The sequence below is a fragment of the Dermacentor silvarum genome, chromosome 7 (genome assembly GCF_013339745.2).
Source record: "Dermacentor silvarum isolate Dsil-2018 chromosome 7, BIME_Dsil_1.4, whole genome shotgun sequence".
Classification (NCBI taxonomy): domain Eukaryota; kingdom Metazoa; phylum Arthropoda; class Arachnida; order Ixodida; family Ixodidae; genus Dermacentor; species Dermacentor silvarum.
In genome coordinates, this window is record NC_051160.1 from 54741598 (window position 1) to 54759840 (window position 18243).

The window sequence follows — 18243 nt, forward strand, 5'->3', positions numbered from 1 at the left end:
GTCTGCTACGTCGCTAGTCGTGGCACGGCCCGATGTAACAGCGCATCAGACAGCCAAGCGCGGCGGAGGCAGTATCAGAACCTTGCGATGTACAGCTTTCCCCTGAAACGAGTGGTTCGTGAAGCAGCGCTTGTTTATTAGCAAGTTATTCTTTATTGGAACTCGACGAAATACGGCGTATCTCCTATGCCGCGACGTAGCGTGCGGAACGAGAGCCGATTAAACGCTGTTTCCTTGATTTTCTAGTACCGATCTCTCTTGCGGTGACAACAATATAGGTCACCGTAATCCTAATTCCACCCTTCAAGATGTCCTTGAGAATACAAATGCTGAACTTCGTAGAAAAGCGGACTACGTCACACTATCAGAATGGGATACATTAGGTGCAGATAGTATAGGGGCCGACGACCAGTCGTAAGCACGCTTTTCCAGACGAGGCATACCGATTCTACCATCGGCTACGGCAGTGAGAGATCCTTCCACAGAGCGAGCACGGCCTCTCGATGCTCGGCCATCTTGGACGCCATCTTGGACTCCATGTTGGATTTCATGCGCTCCGCTTGAGGTGTGGAAAAGTGGTTTCTCCAGTCACCGACGGTCGCTTTCCGCACCAGCTTGAATACATTTGTCTTGTCCTCGGAGCCCGCACCAGCCGCTGGTTTCCGAAGGCCCCTTGCTATAAATGCCGCAGCTACTTCCGTTTTCTTTTTGTCATTTGAGGAGGAGAGTACTGCTTCTCTTGCTTCTGTAAAATGCTTTCGCATGGCATTTGGAGACGTTGTCTGAAATGAGGAAACAGAAGAGGAAGACGGCACAATAAAGAGAATGGACGATGTTTTTCTTTTTTCCTAGTTTACTTCCTGGTCCGTCCTCAGGTAACCTATAAAAGCATATATTTAAGCAAGAAACGTGGACTAGTTAGTTTGAGTATTCTCATACAGGTTTACTAACAGCGCTGAAAAACAGACACGTGCTCAATATGAATAAGACAAGACGGGCGATTTTTTAGTCTGCCTTCTTCGTGTTGCCTGTCTCTCCGTGTTCTGTACGTCTGTATTCTTCAAGTCTTGTGTATAATTTGTATAATTTCAAGCGATAGAAATATGTAAGCATAAATCTAATTTCATTCACCTGACTCAGAATTTCGTTCACGTGCCGGTCTAGTCACATGTGTTCAAGGGCCGTTGCCCAGCCGAGTCGGTTGTTCATACCGAGTGTACACGGCTAACCTTCATCCACCAAAATGCACGTTCCACTGGCATTTGTCATAATTGCGAGCTTAATTGACTAGCGATTGGGCTATGGTGACATTGGGTGACTGCAGTTTCACAATTGAGAAGCTAAGCATATGAACCGTGTACTGCAGCTTTAACAGTCGCCTCATAGGAATACGTCAGCAACCCCCGGGAGGCATGATGCCTGCACGAACTGAGCGTGATGTCATCTAGGTTAGGCCGACGCTCTTATTGACGGCTGCGACTCGGAGAAGAGATGAGTACGCACTGCTTCTAGGGTTGCCATCTCTCAGGGGGGCGGCGAGTGAGGAGGGGGAGGGAGGCGACGACCGACCCTGTGAGTTCCAGAAGTTGCCGGTCTGTGCGTGCAATGAAGTTAAAAACTTTATTTTGTGCTACCACGTCGCGAATTTACAAAAAAAAATGCAGTATAGTTGCCTGACAATAGTACCAATACGTTTAGAGCTGTGAACAGCTGGGACTTACAACAGAACTAGAACTGGCACAAAAACGAAACAGCCTTTATTTTATGACAATGAAACAGAACACAGAAATAAAAGAATGCTCAAACAAGCTTTCAGGCATTATAAAATGGAAATGTTGTCGTCTTATTACTAACCAAGAAAAAAAAGGCTAAATTCGGGACATTTGGCCGACCAGACAGGGGCAAGTCGAGACTGTCCCGCTCAATTCGCGACGGTTGGGAAACCTAATAGCGTCGCCCACGTGCCCAACAGAAATGTGTAAACTTTTGGCCTTCTCACGTGACGCCAAGGGCCGAAGCGCGCCCTCGATATTAATTATTGGAGACAATCCTCGCTGAAACAACCCGTGGGACGTGCTGGATATATTCGACCTAGCACTTGCGCTTTCTCATACTGATATGTCATATCCAGTGAACTGTATACGCAGGCAACTGTCATTCAGGGCACACCTTTTTCTATTCTGCGGGCGCTAATCCTGTGAAGTTACATTTACTTATTTATTTGCTTATTTTTATATGTCAGATACTGCCAGCTACTTTTGGCAGCCGTGGCAGGAGTGGGTGCATAAAGACAAGAACAAAAACAGATTCGCGCATTAGTAAAGTGCATGCGATCAGCAAGAATACTATACAGAGACTAATCAGATTACGAAGAGCATTATCAACATTTACCATCCTGTCAGTATAAGCATCAAGGAACACAAATTGATATATATCTTTGCGCAGCCTGGCACATCTACACAAACTGCAGGAATTTATTGCCCGAATCACTCAGCGAGTGTCGATATACGACGTCCACCAGGTAGTTCCTAAAAGGGCGCGAATGCGACGCTCACGCTGCGTCTTCAGGGCACTTGGCGATGGCAGCAACTCGTGAATGTGCAAAACTTAGCCTTGTTTCCGGGATGCTTACAATTGTACAAAGCTGGCGTGCCGTACAAATGCTGGACACTAATTGGCAGGGGTGAGCCAGAACGCAAAGATGTCCAGCGGGCACGCTTCGAGTGCATTCAAGAAATATTCATTCAAATAGGAGCTGATCCACTGAACGTACCTAACAAGTGGGAAAGAACACCGGACAGGACAAGACAGGCAACAAGAGAAGTGCTTCGGGTGAGCACTTTGTTCTCTCGTGTTTCCTGCGTTTCTGTCGTTTTCATCGCTCCTGTTGTGTTTCGTGGTTGTTTTTTCTGTTGTTTTGTTTCCGTCATCGCTATTGCGCTATCAACTTGTACCAACTTGTGCGGCCATCTGTGTTGCTGAACTGCAAGTAGTGAAATTTCCAACGACCAGGTGGTGTTGCCTCAGTTCGTTTACCAAATGAAGGCACTGTTCGACCAAAAAGCATTTCTATTCACTGAGATAATTGCCGTGTATTGGCCAACAAAATGACAAGAGCGTAGGACGAATGACATGACCAGTGCTACCAGTAAACGAAAAGAAAATATTATAGGCAACAAAGTCAAACAATGAACAGAACACGGTGCGGTATACTGCAATACTGCGGGGCAATACGAAATTGAGATATAAAGAAAGCTGGAGACGTATTATTATTATTATTATTATTATTATTATTATTATTATTATTATTATTATTATTATTATTATTATTATTATTATTATCAAGTATCGAAACATATAAAATGGACACAGAAGGAAATCAGGGAAGACTCCAACTGCCACCGAGAAGGACCCAAGGTCGGTGCACTTTTTGGGAAGGTGGGCATAAAAACGGAAATTGAATTCGGGAAGCTGGGAATCGAGAGGCAAGAAAGTACAATATGACTGATCATCAAGGCTAAAGCAAAAAAAAGAGAGAGAATAGCAAGAAAAAAACTGGCTCTCCCGCAATCGAGAGTACATGTAAGCATGAGATGGCTACCATATGGCATTCTTGCTGCCTTTGGTGCTGCCGCCTTCAACTGCTTTCCTTCTTCCAAAAATGCAGCGGGCTCAGCGTCTGTCGCTACTTTTTCTTCCTGTCGCGTCGAAGTGGTCGGCTGGAAATGCGCGGCCAATTGAGGGACCGCTGACGTTGAAAAGAACCCAGGCAACCCCTGTCCCAGCGCCAAGAGATGACAATCAAGTATGTGGTGCCCTCTATCTGCCTTTTGAACGTCGCTATTGGAAGTCACAAATAAAACTTCAGCGTACTAGAAATTACAGCTTGAGTGATATTGTGATAACACATTATGAAGAAATTGGAAGCAATATTTTTGTAACTTGTTTGGACAGTAACTAGAGTACGTAATTAGGTCCTGTACAAAGGGTTGGGGGCCACAGACCCCATTTTCTTAGCTTTTGACTGGTTGCCCTGATGATCTCGTTTTGGACTCGCAACGATGCCCATCGTATGTTCTCGTTTGAGTGCCCGGATAACATCTCTGGCTTTTGGCTCAAGGTCACTTGAAGGTCGCAGACAACGGGAGCTAAAAGCATTTCGTGTTTAAAAAGAATCACAGTGACTACAATAGGGCTGTGGGGTCAGAAAGAACTCACTCAAGGTTCAGAAAAACAGCAAATGGAGCCAAAAGATACTCAAATACCTGACTGACGCAAATAAAAGCTGGCATTCTGCAACATCACCCCGCCTATCTCGTAGGCACGTAGGCCATGCAGTATAAATAGCACTTTAACGGACCCTAGCCCAAATTTCTTTCGTAGCCACTGTCCCAGAATCGTTTTTTTTAATCATGGCGGATGATCACAGGCTTTCAGTAACAAGCAGAAGCAGCAAGCTTTACTGGGAGGTGCGGTGTTCACCGAAACACCGCATGCTTCTTCATTCACGCCATTTTTTAGGCAAACAGGAGGATGGCGGGTTTGCCTTGGCAGCGGTGCAGTGTTTGTGGGAAAGTGCCACCGGTGCATTGGGAATGAAAACATGAGTGGCTATTCAGCCACCGAACGCCTTGAACATAATTTAGGTTATGTTCCTCAATACAACTTCGCTGTATTTCCAGCTTTTGTATTTTTTTCGTGTAATTCTTTTCGTGTCGTGGCGCACTCGGAAACATGCGTGTATTTTCCGCTGTACGTATGTTCTTCATCTGCATTTTTTTTCTTTTTTTCCACTCACTTCCGCTCGACCCCAATAACTTGCCATTGTGAAAAGAATATCGAACTAACGCATGATATTCGCCGTTTTCTTGTTTTCTTTCTTTTCTTTTTTTCTTTATGGAACAGAAACCCGAATTTAATGTTACTTTACAAATTTCTACTAATCATCGCTGTTTTAAAAGCGTCTACAAGATTCTCTGAAACCCACCTTGCCATTCGCCGTTTCTCGACGGAAAATCTAAGGTCTGCTGAATGTGCTATAACATTAGATACCACCTTAGACATGTTAAGCCTGCTTTTAATTAATTTCACACGTAATGGCAGACCATCACATGGCAAGCCGTTGTTCAAGGGTATCAATGAAATAAATGTCGAGCGGGGAAAGTCTTGGACCGGGCTTGTTTCTGACAACAATGATTGCCAGTTCCTGTCCCCTGGACAGTTTCCGGATCAGGCAAATTAGTGATAGTTTTGTGACCGCTCAGGCATCACCCACCATAATTTTAAAGATTACATTTCTTTTTTGAAATGTTTTTATCGTATGTCACGCCGAACGCGCATCGCATTGACAAGGGTGACGCTCCACCGTCGGAGTCAATGAAAACAGATAGGAAGAATGCAAAAATGAAGTTACAGAACACGGATCGAGGCTCACCTGCTGCCTAGCCAATCTAACATCAACATCCAGCGGGACATGTAATTATAAGCAGAGATCGCTACCAACATAACGTGCGGCTGGCACAAAAAAAATGATAGACTTCTATTTCATTGTCTATAGATATAAAAGTCGAATGCCCTCTCGTATTAAGCATTTTCCGTACCACACCTTTTAGACTGGCGTGAAGTTAGGAAGTTACCTTTACGTCTTGCATTTTATGTCCATGAAGATCAGAAAGCGTAATATGCAGGATAGTTGGCGGTTCTGTGTTTATCTCAGATGACGTCATCGTCTTTCAGTGCTGCCTGCAATGCATCCTTTCGAGCTTGCCTTACCTGGCCATTTGTTTCCAGGAATACTGAACAAATGCTACTCGTCTGGTCAACATGCTGCGCTGCCCCTGGTCATCGCTACGATGATGCTTTCGAAATAAGAGGAAAATAATTTTCGGGCGCACTCGGATGATTACAGTGGGTACAATCTATCGAGTCCTCTTTCACACATTGCAATTAATTTAAAGCTGCTTGTCGAGGATAAATAGAAATTAAAAAACGCTGGTTTGCGTTTCCCTCGAAAATTGTTTCACTTTACCAGCCGCAGAACTTTCTTTGGCATTTCCAGCCGCGTCATGCAGTGGTTCACTGAGCAGAATTTTAAATATTTGATTTAGTTCGTTTTCCGAAAATGTCTATGCAGTAACTTCAAAGCTAAAGAAGGTAGTTTCAATGAAAAGCATATGCTAGGTACACGAATGATGCTTGCGCAGATGGTTCTTGTGGTCTGGAAGACACAAATTGCGCGAACAGGCACACAATGGGCGAATAGATAGAAATTTGTAAATTAACATATTTAGTTTCATGATCTCGCAGTCGTTGAAACAGTAGTATTTGAAGAGAGGTACATTTTGACTGATCCATGTAAGCTCTTCTGTTTCGAGATATTTATCACCCGCTGTGGTTGCTCAGTGGCTATGGTGTTGGGCTGCTGAGCACAAGGTCGCGGGATCGAATCCCGGCCACGGCGGCTGCATTTCGATGGGGGCGAAATGCGAAAACACCCGTGTACTTAGATTTAGGTGCACGTTAAAGAACCCCAGGTGGTCAAAATTTCCGGAGTCCCCCACTACGGCGTGCCTCATAATCAGAACTGGTTTTGGCACGTAAAACCCCATAATTTAATTTTTTTAGATATTTATCTTTCACATTTGAGAATAGATTCTTTAATTTCGCTTTCAGTGGACTCTGTTCTCAGGCAAAGATAAACGTCCTTTTGCATAGTGCGCCAGCAAACAGATATCACAGCAAATCTGATAAGGGCAGGGCTCCTGCTCTCTGCTGGTAAGAAGAAGAATGACTCTCCTTTTCCCATGCAATATGAGTCACATGTGGTGCTCATCGTGTGTCTTGGCACTACACACATCAGCTCCCAATGCAAAATTAGTGTACTGCGCGTCAGATTTGATTTTGAAAATCTCGAAATGGGGGTCTTTAGTAAATCAATCTTCGATGCGATTGTCTTCAGGTTTCTAAGATAAACACATATCATACATAAACATATATGTTGTGTTTTGTGTAATATTACAAAACTAATGAGAACTCATTATCTTTGATATTTTGCTTTAAATTACTATCTGTAAGTGTGTGAAATATCTGTGACTGGTTTCCGCAATCTATGCATCAGACTCTAATGTTATATATTAAATTATTTGCCCTTCATTCTTTTTTTTTAGTTTCAAGTGACTGCGCCACAAAAATGATAAATGGCTGAAAAGTTTAACTTCGCGAGTCATCGTACTTTATTCATCTGCCAACTTAACGCTGTCGGGAAGCTGGCGACATATTGTGCTCGCTGCCGAGTTTTCACATTCATAATGAATCGCTCAATTAATCGATCCGCAACACCTAAAGGCGCCAAGCTCTCCTTTAAAGTCATCTCAATAGAGTGAAGCCAGCGTCAGAATGAATTCGCCATTTCCCAGGAACTTGGTATCTTAAATGATCCCATTAGCAAAGTCGTGCGCAGAGGCGTTCACGAGTGGAGTAGAGGCCCTCACTAGTGCATGCATTTAGAAACGGTCCTCGCCTCAAAGCTCTTCCTTGACTACGCAGACCGGAGCACAGCATTTACAGCAAAGTATAATTATTATCCTTCAATCTTTAAGTGAAAATCTGGTGTTGCCTCCTACCTGAATAATTTGTTCGAGTGCTCCGTCATCGTTGCGCAAAGCATTCCCATGCTCTCTGCCAAGGAAGTCGGCTATACGGAGGATCCCAGCACGAACGTCCGTCTTCAGTTGCTCGTAGGGCACACAGAGGACGTTGGGCCTCGACGTCTGCGGAAACCAGGCAGCCAGGTGATCGAAGTAGTCACCGAATGGTACTTCGCCCTCGATGAACTCGTCTAAAAACTTGTCGAAGCTGATTGCCGGTGAGTGTGCAAGCCCCAGCCGCTGGTGGTAGTACGACACACAGCAGTCGTAAGGGTTCCGCAGCACGTAAATGTACCTGGAGAGACAAATAAATTTCAATCTACCGATTGCGTCACCAACGTCACCTAATACTGAAGCGACTTTGAGACTGCGTACGCGTGTGCGCTGAATATAACAATTTTAGAACCGGACCTTAACGAAGGTTCTCCTAACATTTACAGCGAAGCCGTATATGGCTACCCCGGTAAAATGTCCTGCCTCCGTGCGTCTACACCGTCGCGTCGACAAAGAAAAATTTTCGTCTCCAGAGCTAGTGTAATTTTGAGTTTTCGCGTAAGAGAATTATGTTTTCTCGTATGTTCAAATTACAGTCCATTGCTATCACAACGTCTGCAGGTTGTGAGTAAGTCGTACTTAATAAATTTTTTTCATGTACTTTGCCTTGAGAAATTGATTTAGTTCCCTAACACACTTGCGCCAGGCGGAGGGTCTACTAGAATAAGGATATAAGCTGCACTTCGGCACACTTGCGTGCGTGCTTGACAATGTATCTGTCATTGATGAGTGGGCGCTCTGTCCATTGCATCGGTGGCGCAGATTGTGCTGCCACCGTAATCGACATCAGGCTGTCACAAAATTACAGGGACGTTCACTTGGTGAACGCGGGCTTACGCGCAAGCGTATGGACGCAACGAACGCGCACCGCGGCGTCGAAGCACCAACGGAAAGGGCTCGAACGAGGTCGTGGACGCTACATTGACTCGGCGGTGCGACGTCTTGTGGCGCTTGGGTAACGGTAACAGCTTCGCTGTGCATCCACTTTCACAGGTTGGAATGGAGGCGGAAATTTTTTTAAGATCGTTGTCTTTGGCGCAGTATCCATATGGCTGCTGCGCCATATAAAGCCTACTCATCACCATTAACGTGCACATCCGGGCGGCCGCGTGCGGCCGCCCGGGCCCCTGTATCTTGAAAGCCATCTGCGTCGGGGACAAAGTGCGCCTTTTTCGCGCCTTTTTTGCGAAAACTGCGAAACTGCGACTCTGTATCGCCGCTGTTACTCTGCTTAAAAGGAAGTTAAGCGCCGGTTCTTGCGAAGTACGCATTGCCATCGGCTATGGCCGAACGGAGCAAAGCGTCTCTAGGCGTATCTAGGCGCAGCCCCGAGATTTCTGTCTCGCTACTCACACATGAGCACAAGCACCGGGAAAAGGCGGACAAAACAGAAATACTCATTCTGCTGTGGCCTCCGAGACCGCAGCGGCGTTGGTGCTAACTCAGAGGCCCCTATTCGGCATCCTTACCTGGCCTTCACCGAAAAGGGTGTCTTGCCGAAGGGCAGATGCGTCTTGATCACCGCGTTGGGAGTGTCGCTGCCGGTGTAGCCAAAGATGGAGCTCAGCATGCATTGCACCGCGCTTTCCGCCGGGCTCTCGTGTCTCCAGTGCAGCACTCGCCTCGCCACGAAGTGCACCCACGTGGTTCCGGACTTCGGGTAGGCCACCACGAACACTTCGTCGTCGCGAGGCTCATAGCACAGCGCAGCGCGTAAGACTGAGTCGTGGAAGCCGGCGATGGGAATGCCCTCCACGACTCGAATCTTTACGCTAGCGGACTTCGCTGCAGTGGCATCGCCGCTGGTCTCCACGTTCGTCGGGCCTGAGTCAGAGGCTTTGCGCACATTTGCGCGTTGCATTTCTGTCTTCAGTTCTGCCAAAATTGCCTTTCAAATCCACTAAATTATGACAAAAGTTTGAGTACACGAGAAGGTGTGATATAGTTACCGGGTACATAGTGCAAAGCCTGAACTACTGCAAGTGCACACTGGCAATGATCTCTAGTTTTTCACTTGTGGTATTTATTAACGTGGGTGACCTTTACTGATGCGTAGCGCTTAGTAAAGAGAAAGTGTACATATGGTATGCGGGGAAAATCCTTGAAAACGAAGGTGTGCTAGTTTACCTAATATGACGCCAAACAGAAACACTAAATCAGTTTGGACTGATAAATTATTTTTGGAACCTCCAAGTTTGTTAATTTCGTAACAATAGGTTGATTAAAGAGCAGAAATTCAAAGTAAAAGTGCAATTTTTTTTTAATTTAGCGCCAAAACCAGAAGCCCGATGCGTCAGTGTGAGATCATGGATATCAAAGCATTTTTTTTTCTTATTTGAGTCATTGAGGCTCGATAAAACTTCACACTAGCTAAGTTTAGTCCTTGGCTCCTTTGCAATACAATGTAGTCCATCTTTCGCGACAAAAAATTAACTGAGCCCCGAGCAGGGAACGCCATTATCAACGACGTCCCTGTAGGCTGGTGCGGGAACTTAACGGCGGCGTCACCACTTGTCTCTTGTTATTACGTCTATTCTGGCTTGCTGAGCCCCTTCTCTCGGTAAAAGTAGATTTTTTTTTCGTATCGCAGCAAGGTAATTTACAATTTTCAAACATTTTTCTCTTTAGTTTCTCTTTCTTTATTGTGTTGATCAGGGCGCGTTGGAATTGTGCGTACATATTGTTAGCCATCAGCGCAGAAATGTTACAAACGAACAAAAAACTGACTAGAACACAGAGAGGCGGTGTCTTCCGAAAGATTTTCTTTCCGCACGTGCTAACAAGTGATATCAGGAGAACGTGTCATCTTTGGTTGTCATTAATGACATATTTAGGCACTTAACAGAGTTTAGCCACGTTATAAAGAAGCCGCATCCGACATGAAAATGTGTTCGTTATATACCACATGCGTTGAAAGCATCTATACATTACATGCCAATATTGGCGAAAACAATTTGCATTTACTTCACTATATCCGATAATTCAATATATCCGTGTTTATTATAACTAGGTAATACTGTATGTCATTTTCAGGTCGCTCTCGATGAGGGAGTTCCAGCCGCGCGTTCGAAGCTAGAGGAGAGCCACAGTCGAAAATCGTGTTACCTTCGTAAAAAAGCAGCAGGCCTCAAACAGCATTAAGGTCGTTTCTTCCTGTCGGTTCTATATACGGATCAGTTCGGAGAGTAAACCTTCAACATACGTCATGGAAATTGTCTCACGAAACTGCTCATTTGATGTCTCGATAAACTGCATCTGTCAAAACTGCAGGGCCAGAGTGGCGCAAGTATCATGGGGCAAAAAATACGAGGAACAAGAAACACACAGGATGGGCAATCATTCAATAGGGTCCCTGAGTACCCTTTTGAATTACCTCGACGATCGGCGTTTCCACAGCCCACCCTTTAGAAATCGCTCTTTACTCAAACCCGGTCAAGATTCGGTTGTGAGGTTGCGGATGAAGCGCTAACCCCAGCAACAAGAATGCGATGTTTCGATCAGTCACTGTAATTAAAAAATGAATTTGTGGATGGTATTTTTCAAAACATTCTGGCACATGGAGAGTACGTTCTGCAGCCGTCAATGGCGATCGCCAAACTCCTAATAGCGGAAGTACTGAAAGTTGGGCGAGTTGGTATCTATTCATCTTGTAACTGCAGCGCGCACACGAGAAACGAGGACAAAAAGTGACGAGGACTTTCACTTTTTGTCCTCGTTTCTCCTAATAGCGGCACTATCATAACTCAAGGAAACCCGAGCCAGCCAGCCATCATCTGGCCAGGAGAAACGCAGCCCCAGCAGACGCGACGAAATAGCGGCGGTACCTTACATTCATTCGATCGCGCACAGATTAAAAACACGGTAAACGTTGCAATCTGAAAGCCTTTTTCTTTCTTTTTTTCTTTCTCTTTTTTGTTTGCCCCGCCAAAAATGTGTGACGGTGCGTACGAAAAGTTAAACCACGTGCCACGGAAAAACGAGGCTATGGAAAACAACATCGAACGAAGTTCCTAAGTTGTACCGAATGGATTCTATTTTCTATTCCACATTCATGCAGCCGAAAATATGTTTGACAGACCGCCAGATATGTGAACGAAAGGTTAAGGGAGCCCGATTATAATGATTCAAGGGCTACCAGCCGATATCTTGGGATTAACTGTCGTGATTCCAGTTACCGACCGCTGTGCGACAATTGTATTATATATAGAACGCAAAGGTCCGAGCCAAATAACGCGGGAGGTTATTGAAGCGGCCGAGAGAGAGAGAGAGAGAGAGAGCGCGATTCAACTCTTATCTGATGCCAGCAATCACGGGGGCAGTCGCAGCCTCCATCTGCCCAGCAGACGGCTGAGATGCCCTGGGTCTCAGCGGCTGCCTCGGCCAACTGGACGGCCCAGACCTGGTCTCGCTGGTCTGAGCTGAGCAGCAGGGTCTCCCACTACTGCCAGTTTTGAATTCTTCAGCCCTCGAAAGCAGCCGCTTTCGAGCATTCCCACAGAATAGGTGGCAGATCCGCCCTACCCTTACATAATTTGCATTGATTGCTGTATTGCCGTGGGTGGAATCTGCTGCAGGCCGCTAGGTTAGGGTAATACATGTTTGCAGCAGGCGGCAGGCCACCGCCTGCATCCTGGCTAGCGCAGGATGAGCTGGTGGGTACCGGGCCCTTCCCAGCCGATAGTAATCGGTTATATCTTTGTAACTGACCATGCGGTGTCCTCTCGCTCCCGGCTGGGCCGGCTCACATGCTCGGCGAGTAAAGTCCTCGAGCTACGTTGCGGCGGAGACAGGAGTGCGCGAGCGCCCAAACAATCGGCCGAGATTGCGCACTTCGGGAGCATGTGCGTGAGCGTGCCATCTGTTTCCCTCAACCGAAAATAAATTGATTTTCTTACGCCCTGATTATAAAGGAAAATATTTTGTGCTTTTATTGTCGCGTTCCCGTTGTATTTTGTCTTTTTTTTCTGGTTTGTCGGACACAGCACAAGGGTCATGTGACAAGGCTCGGCTTGGTAACGATGGACAATCTTATTTTACAGCGAAGCTTGTGAGGGCTAGGTTCCAGGAGATCGTGTCCGCGTGTAGAAAAGTCACATGACCTAGAGGGAGAGGAGATGAAAAGAAGAGATCAACCATGCGAGAATGTTGTGAGAGGGTGAAGATGAAAAGGAGAACGGGGAGGGGGGTTGTAGTAAGTCGCGCCGTTTAATACTCGCGCTGGAGGGGGAGAGCGTGAGGCGCGCCAACCAATCGCGGTGTACAAAAAAGTAGCTCAACGGAGGAGTGGGGTATGAGAGGATTTCGCGTTAGCGCTTGTATATACGGAGCTTCGGTCAAGGACTCTTGTTTGGTAACGTCGTAGAAAATCGTGAGGAACGCGCTAGGAACGCCGTCGCCCGTGGACGCCGAGCCAGTTCTTCCACAGCCGGGCATCGTATAGCCATCGTGTAAGTGCTTACAAAATACGCCATTCTGCTACTCGGAGTAGGCACCGAAGCCTCTTTCCCGAGTGCGTAGCGAAGGGGCCGGTTTACCATTTTCTAGCCAAATTCAACATAGCAAATCGCCAATATAGCTCAATCCCAGCATAGCAAATCTCACCACAGCGCCAGCTTCGCTGGACTTCCCTCTTCATAGGGTGGAAGGGCTCTGACTTTTTTATCACCTTTTTCTTGTATTTATTCCACGGATATGGGAATAAATCGCCAGTTGCAAGCGGCGATCTGTGTGTGTGTTCCTCTTCTTTTGTTTTAGATGATTCAATGTGCTTTTCCCTAGCAGATATTCCATTAAATTATTTTATTGGAATGGCGACTATATGCCACCGAGCGCATCTCACCAGGATAGAAACGAAGGAGTTAAAAGGTGTGGACGGGTGCTCGTGTGACATCAACATCAATTGTGTAACTAAAAATTGTTGGAATAAAACATATAAGAAAACTGAAGCATTAGGTTACCAATCGTCCGACACAGCAACAAAAACACTATATAAAAAATGTGCACTGTACATACTAGCACATCTAAAGCAGACAAAATTGATGTAACGTAATCGCTTTGAAATATGCAATTAGTTTGGTAGTAGGACTTCTGCTAAACCGTCGTAAAAAATTAACAATTTCACAGAAGCACTGAGTTCTTATGTAAATTTCGTTAGCTTCGGATGCTTTAACAGAAACAGTTTAGAGAAATGCAAAAAGTGCGATATGTGTTTTTAGAGCAGAGTTACTGATTTGTAAGCTTAGTGCTTCTGATTTTCTTTTAGCCTCGCCATTTTCAGCAATTTTCGCAAAACATTTGAAGTCCAAATTTGAGATCTCGCATCCGACATTCGACAGAATTCAGCCTTTTTCGTGCAAATGCGGCAAATGACTTTCAAATCGGTTCAGCAGTTATCCCAAGAGAGCACCCTACTTCGTTTCATCTTAAAGTCTCTTTTTAATGAAGGGGGTCCCTCATAAGGCGGCCACCAGTATAGCGCTTGCACGCTCGCACGCACGCACGCGCAGCGCACACACACACACACACACACACACACACACACACACATATATATATATATATATATATATATATATATATATATATATTGCAGGATCCGGCAGCGAGACAGGTCAAACAGAAGAAGCCAGTAGGAAAAATACCACAGGATTTTACCGACGTTTCGGCCGGGCACCAGCCTTCACTCCGACCGAGGCCGGTCACCCCGAAACGTCAGTAACGTTCCGGGACATTTTACTACGTGCTGTTATTTTTTATCTATATATATATATATATATATATATATATGTGTTTGTGTGTGTGTGTGTGTGTGTGTGTGTGTGTGTGTGTGTGTGTGTGTGTGTGTGTGTGTGTGTGTGTGTGTGTGTGTGTGTGTGTGTGTGTGTGCGTGCGTGCGTGTGGTGTGTGCCGATTCAACGAAGCACTTAGAAGTTGGCATCCTGAAAACTTTGTTTTAACGATAACTTGGGAAAGGAACAAACATGTGTGATCCAGGGCAAATAAGTCTAGCTGCAACACAGAACATTAGTTGCCTTGCTTCACTGCCAACCTCAGACACTATAACAACATATTTTATGGTTTCACACCCATTTACCTAGAAAAGTGCACAAAATGCATGCGTCTTTGGCATAACAGAGCACTCATAACGCACAACTTAACGAATGGAAATTTACTGGTAGCCAAAAGAAACAAAGCTGAGCCTTCACTAATTCACGAGCAGGTAGGTTCACGCTCAGGTGGATCTGGAACAGTATGCTGTGCCAAGAATCTTAGTCGAACAAGGGGCGCTATAACGTAAAATGATTCCAAACTGTTTTGATTCCAAACTCCTCACGTCAAATTTACGTAACCACCGACGCAAGCATTGGGCGGTGACCCGCAGCGTTGTCTGAACAACCCAATCAAACTCTCTCCTCGTTTATACGAGGTCACCTTTGTTCGCTTTCAAAACCAATAACATTATCTACACTCAGCGGTTTTTCTTATCTAATTGGCTGACAAGAGGCGAGGAGCACGCTCTAGTAGAGAGGGTTTCGATGGGGCCGAGCCAGCACAGTGAAAATAGATAACCGCATGAAGAGGGTGGTGCCGGGTTCTCCTATTGCTCCGCCTCGCCTTACTTAGCTTGCGGTGGTTGGTCGAAAATCGCGGCGGCGTGCAACGGAAGGATAAGAATGCCGCTAAAACGAATCATCAGCAAGGAAGAATTGCTAGAGCGATGTCGTATGCATGCCGAATGGGCTCGATAACGTTTTACTGCCGAGCAAAAATGTTTATCATGCGCAAATAAATACATGCTCACCGGCAGGTGCGAGTAGCGAGGCCCTAAGCGATCGGCGGGCAACCATGTTCTATTCCTTTCGGAGCGGGGCAGTCTGTGGCTATTCACAAAAAATTTTCTGTTTTGTTCGGCATATTAATGCATTTTTTCGCGTACACGTCACTTTGACGTGGTGAGTTGTCGTGGTTTTGTGAGGTCGCGTGACATACAGGCGGAGTGGGCGTAGCCAGAAAACATTGGAGCAATAGCAGAGGGCTAATGGTGAAAAGACGTCGAACCAGGAATGATTATTTTTTTTGCGCGGTTAAATCATGCATAATCAGTGTGTACACGTTATATCAGATGGGGGGGGCGCTATCACGGTTTTCGTGACGTCGCGTGACAGACAAGTGAAGTTGGGAGTGGCCCGAAAACGTTTTGACCAATCGTGGAGGCTGATTGCAGATATTGGAATCAAAAGAGTTTGGAATCATTTTACGTTATAGCGCCCAAGGATGGTGATCGTCATGTGCAGTGCCTCGGGGAAATGCATGCAGCAGTACGACAACACCCGTTTTCCTGCCTTTGCTCATGCCACATCAACCGATTAATCTCGATTAAATCAATAATCGAAAAATTGGAGAGTAAGAATTGCCCCACAGATAGTACTACTGGTAATAAAATCAACTCCAGCGCTTCTCGAATGAATGCCGCAGTGCTACAGTTGACCTGCCGAGAGGTGGCCGAGCCCCTCCTTAAAAAATGAAGGGGGGGGGGGCGGGCGTCCTGAGCCCTTCCTGACTTTAAGCACTGCCTGCAGACATATTTAATTTTTCGTGGGGGGTTCGCAAATTAGGTATACTGAAATCACATCAAATTCAGTATATTTAATTAAGGAAATCAGAGTTGGTCGCGAAGTAAAGCTTCTCCTTGACACCTACTCCCGTTAACTTTGCCTTACGTGATGTGCACCTTGCCATATTCTCTCGGGCGCGACCAGAAACCGAGCGATCACCTGCCGGCTTCTTCGGTCCGTGTGCGCCGGTCCGTAGGCTGGCAAATTTATCACTGGCGTGACGCTCGCCTTACTGTGACTCTTTCAGCTAGAGTGTTGTCTAGTACACTCTACTTTCAGCGTACCTTGTCGAGTTATGGCCACCGGTTCCGTATGCGCTGTTGACATTGTGAATAGCGGGGCTGCAGAAGCGTCCACGTCCACGTCAACGAAACACCTCGAGCAGTCTTTCCAATACGGGGTCCGACCCAAATGGCTGCAAGTCGTCAACGCGAGGAGTCGATTGCGCTGCGAGTATTTCAGGCGATATTTCAGGCGACTGGCTATGTCGACTTCTCTCTCACGCTTAAGCTTGGCTTCGCAGCTGCCGCTGTATGTGACAAATCCATCGACGCTTTTATCGTTGCCCTGGTGCCTGAGTCACATCCGATTTTAGCTAAATTGGGCTGGTTGGCGCAAAAGCGACTTATACCCCTATTACGTGGAGAGAATTTATTGTCAGTTTCTATTTAATGCCATTCGCATTTAATGACTTTAGTTGGCTGCTACACAGCGACATCTAATGTTATTATAGGAAAACGACTTGGTCGTTGAACTCACTCGAGTGTGTTTCTGTACCGAATGAATGCTCTCGCCGACCAGTGGCAGCGAACAAATAAAATAATAAAAATCGGACAATGAATTATGGCAAATGTTATGTTCCCATTTCTCGCTGTTTCGTTATTTATTAGAAAAATACGTTCGATTAATCTATTACCCTCGTGGCACTCTGCCATGTCGGCCACATTATGTTGCTGCAAGTTACTAGGATTCCGAGGTGTCTCCCTTCTTCCCCCGACTTAATATGTGCAACTCTCGCTTGAATACTAACAAAATATATTATAAGATTTCCGGAAGAATACTATCAAGCCAAGACAATTTTTATTAAAAATGTGCACATTTAAGAACGTTTTTTTTTAAACTCTAGTGCTGTCGGTGCCTTATAGTCCACCACAAATCGCCATTACCATTGTGTGCTAACATCTGCCGTGTAGCAGTGCGCGGTACCTAATGTCAATTGATGCATCAAATGTCATTCGATACTCACAGATGTATGAGATGTGTTGAGATACAAATGGTCTTGCCGTGTAACTGGAGTAATAAGCCATGCTGCGCCAGTCACAACACCTTGGAATATCCGTAGTAAAAGTAGCAAAATTTGCGTTGCTCCAGAGCTCAATCAAAAAGGCAATGTTGCCTGAAATCTTGAGAATGTCTGCGAGGCGCAGAAGTGGGCCATCTAATAATAATTTAGTTAGTTAAATTGGATTTATTGGCGCAAAAGCGGCTACGTCTATGCTGCGCCAGACACAGGGTGATAAAATTTCCTTCGTAAATGGAGAATACACTGTAGTAATTATAGCTTACTTAAAAACCTTGTTTCGTCAAGGAAACTTATCACGTCAGTCAGAGACACCAGTGTATCATCTCCCACAGCAACATCGGGTGAAGTGAGTGTTTGACTTATACAATACTCGGAAGTATTTTTTCCTAAGCATTGGTGTAAATTCCGTGTAAGTGTCGTACGTGTCCTGCACTGTGCGGAATTCCTGTAGTATAAATTCCCGAGGCATATCTTGTTTTTTAGATGCGTTAATGAAAATCTAGAAATTTTGTGAAATCGTTCCAAGGTGCTAATCTGGTTGGTCTTTGCATGAAAGAAAGCGTTTCAGTAGGAACATTGTAGTTAAGGACTTTTTCTTCAAATCTAAGTATGAGTGGCTTTATAG

The 18243-nt window shown here is 45.5% G+C and overlaps 1 protein-coding gene across 1 annotated transcript; it reads right to left on the minus strand.

Annotated features, from left to right (window-relative positions):
• Positions 1-248: 248 nt before the first annotated feature.
• LOC119458867 (sulfotransferase 2B1) lies at positions 249-9568 on the minus strand. Its single transcript, XM_037720730.2, has 3 exons — positions 9170-9568; positions 7623-7941; positions 249-782 (listed from the first exon to the last, which is right to left on the minus strand). Exons 1-3 carry the CDS (start codon positions 9559-9561, stop codon positions 459-461), a joined length of 1035 nt encoding a protein of 344 aa, XP_037576658.1. The 5' UTR covers positions 9562-9568; the 3' UTR covers positions 249-458.
• Positions 9569-18243: the final 8675 nt, after the last annotated feature.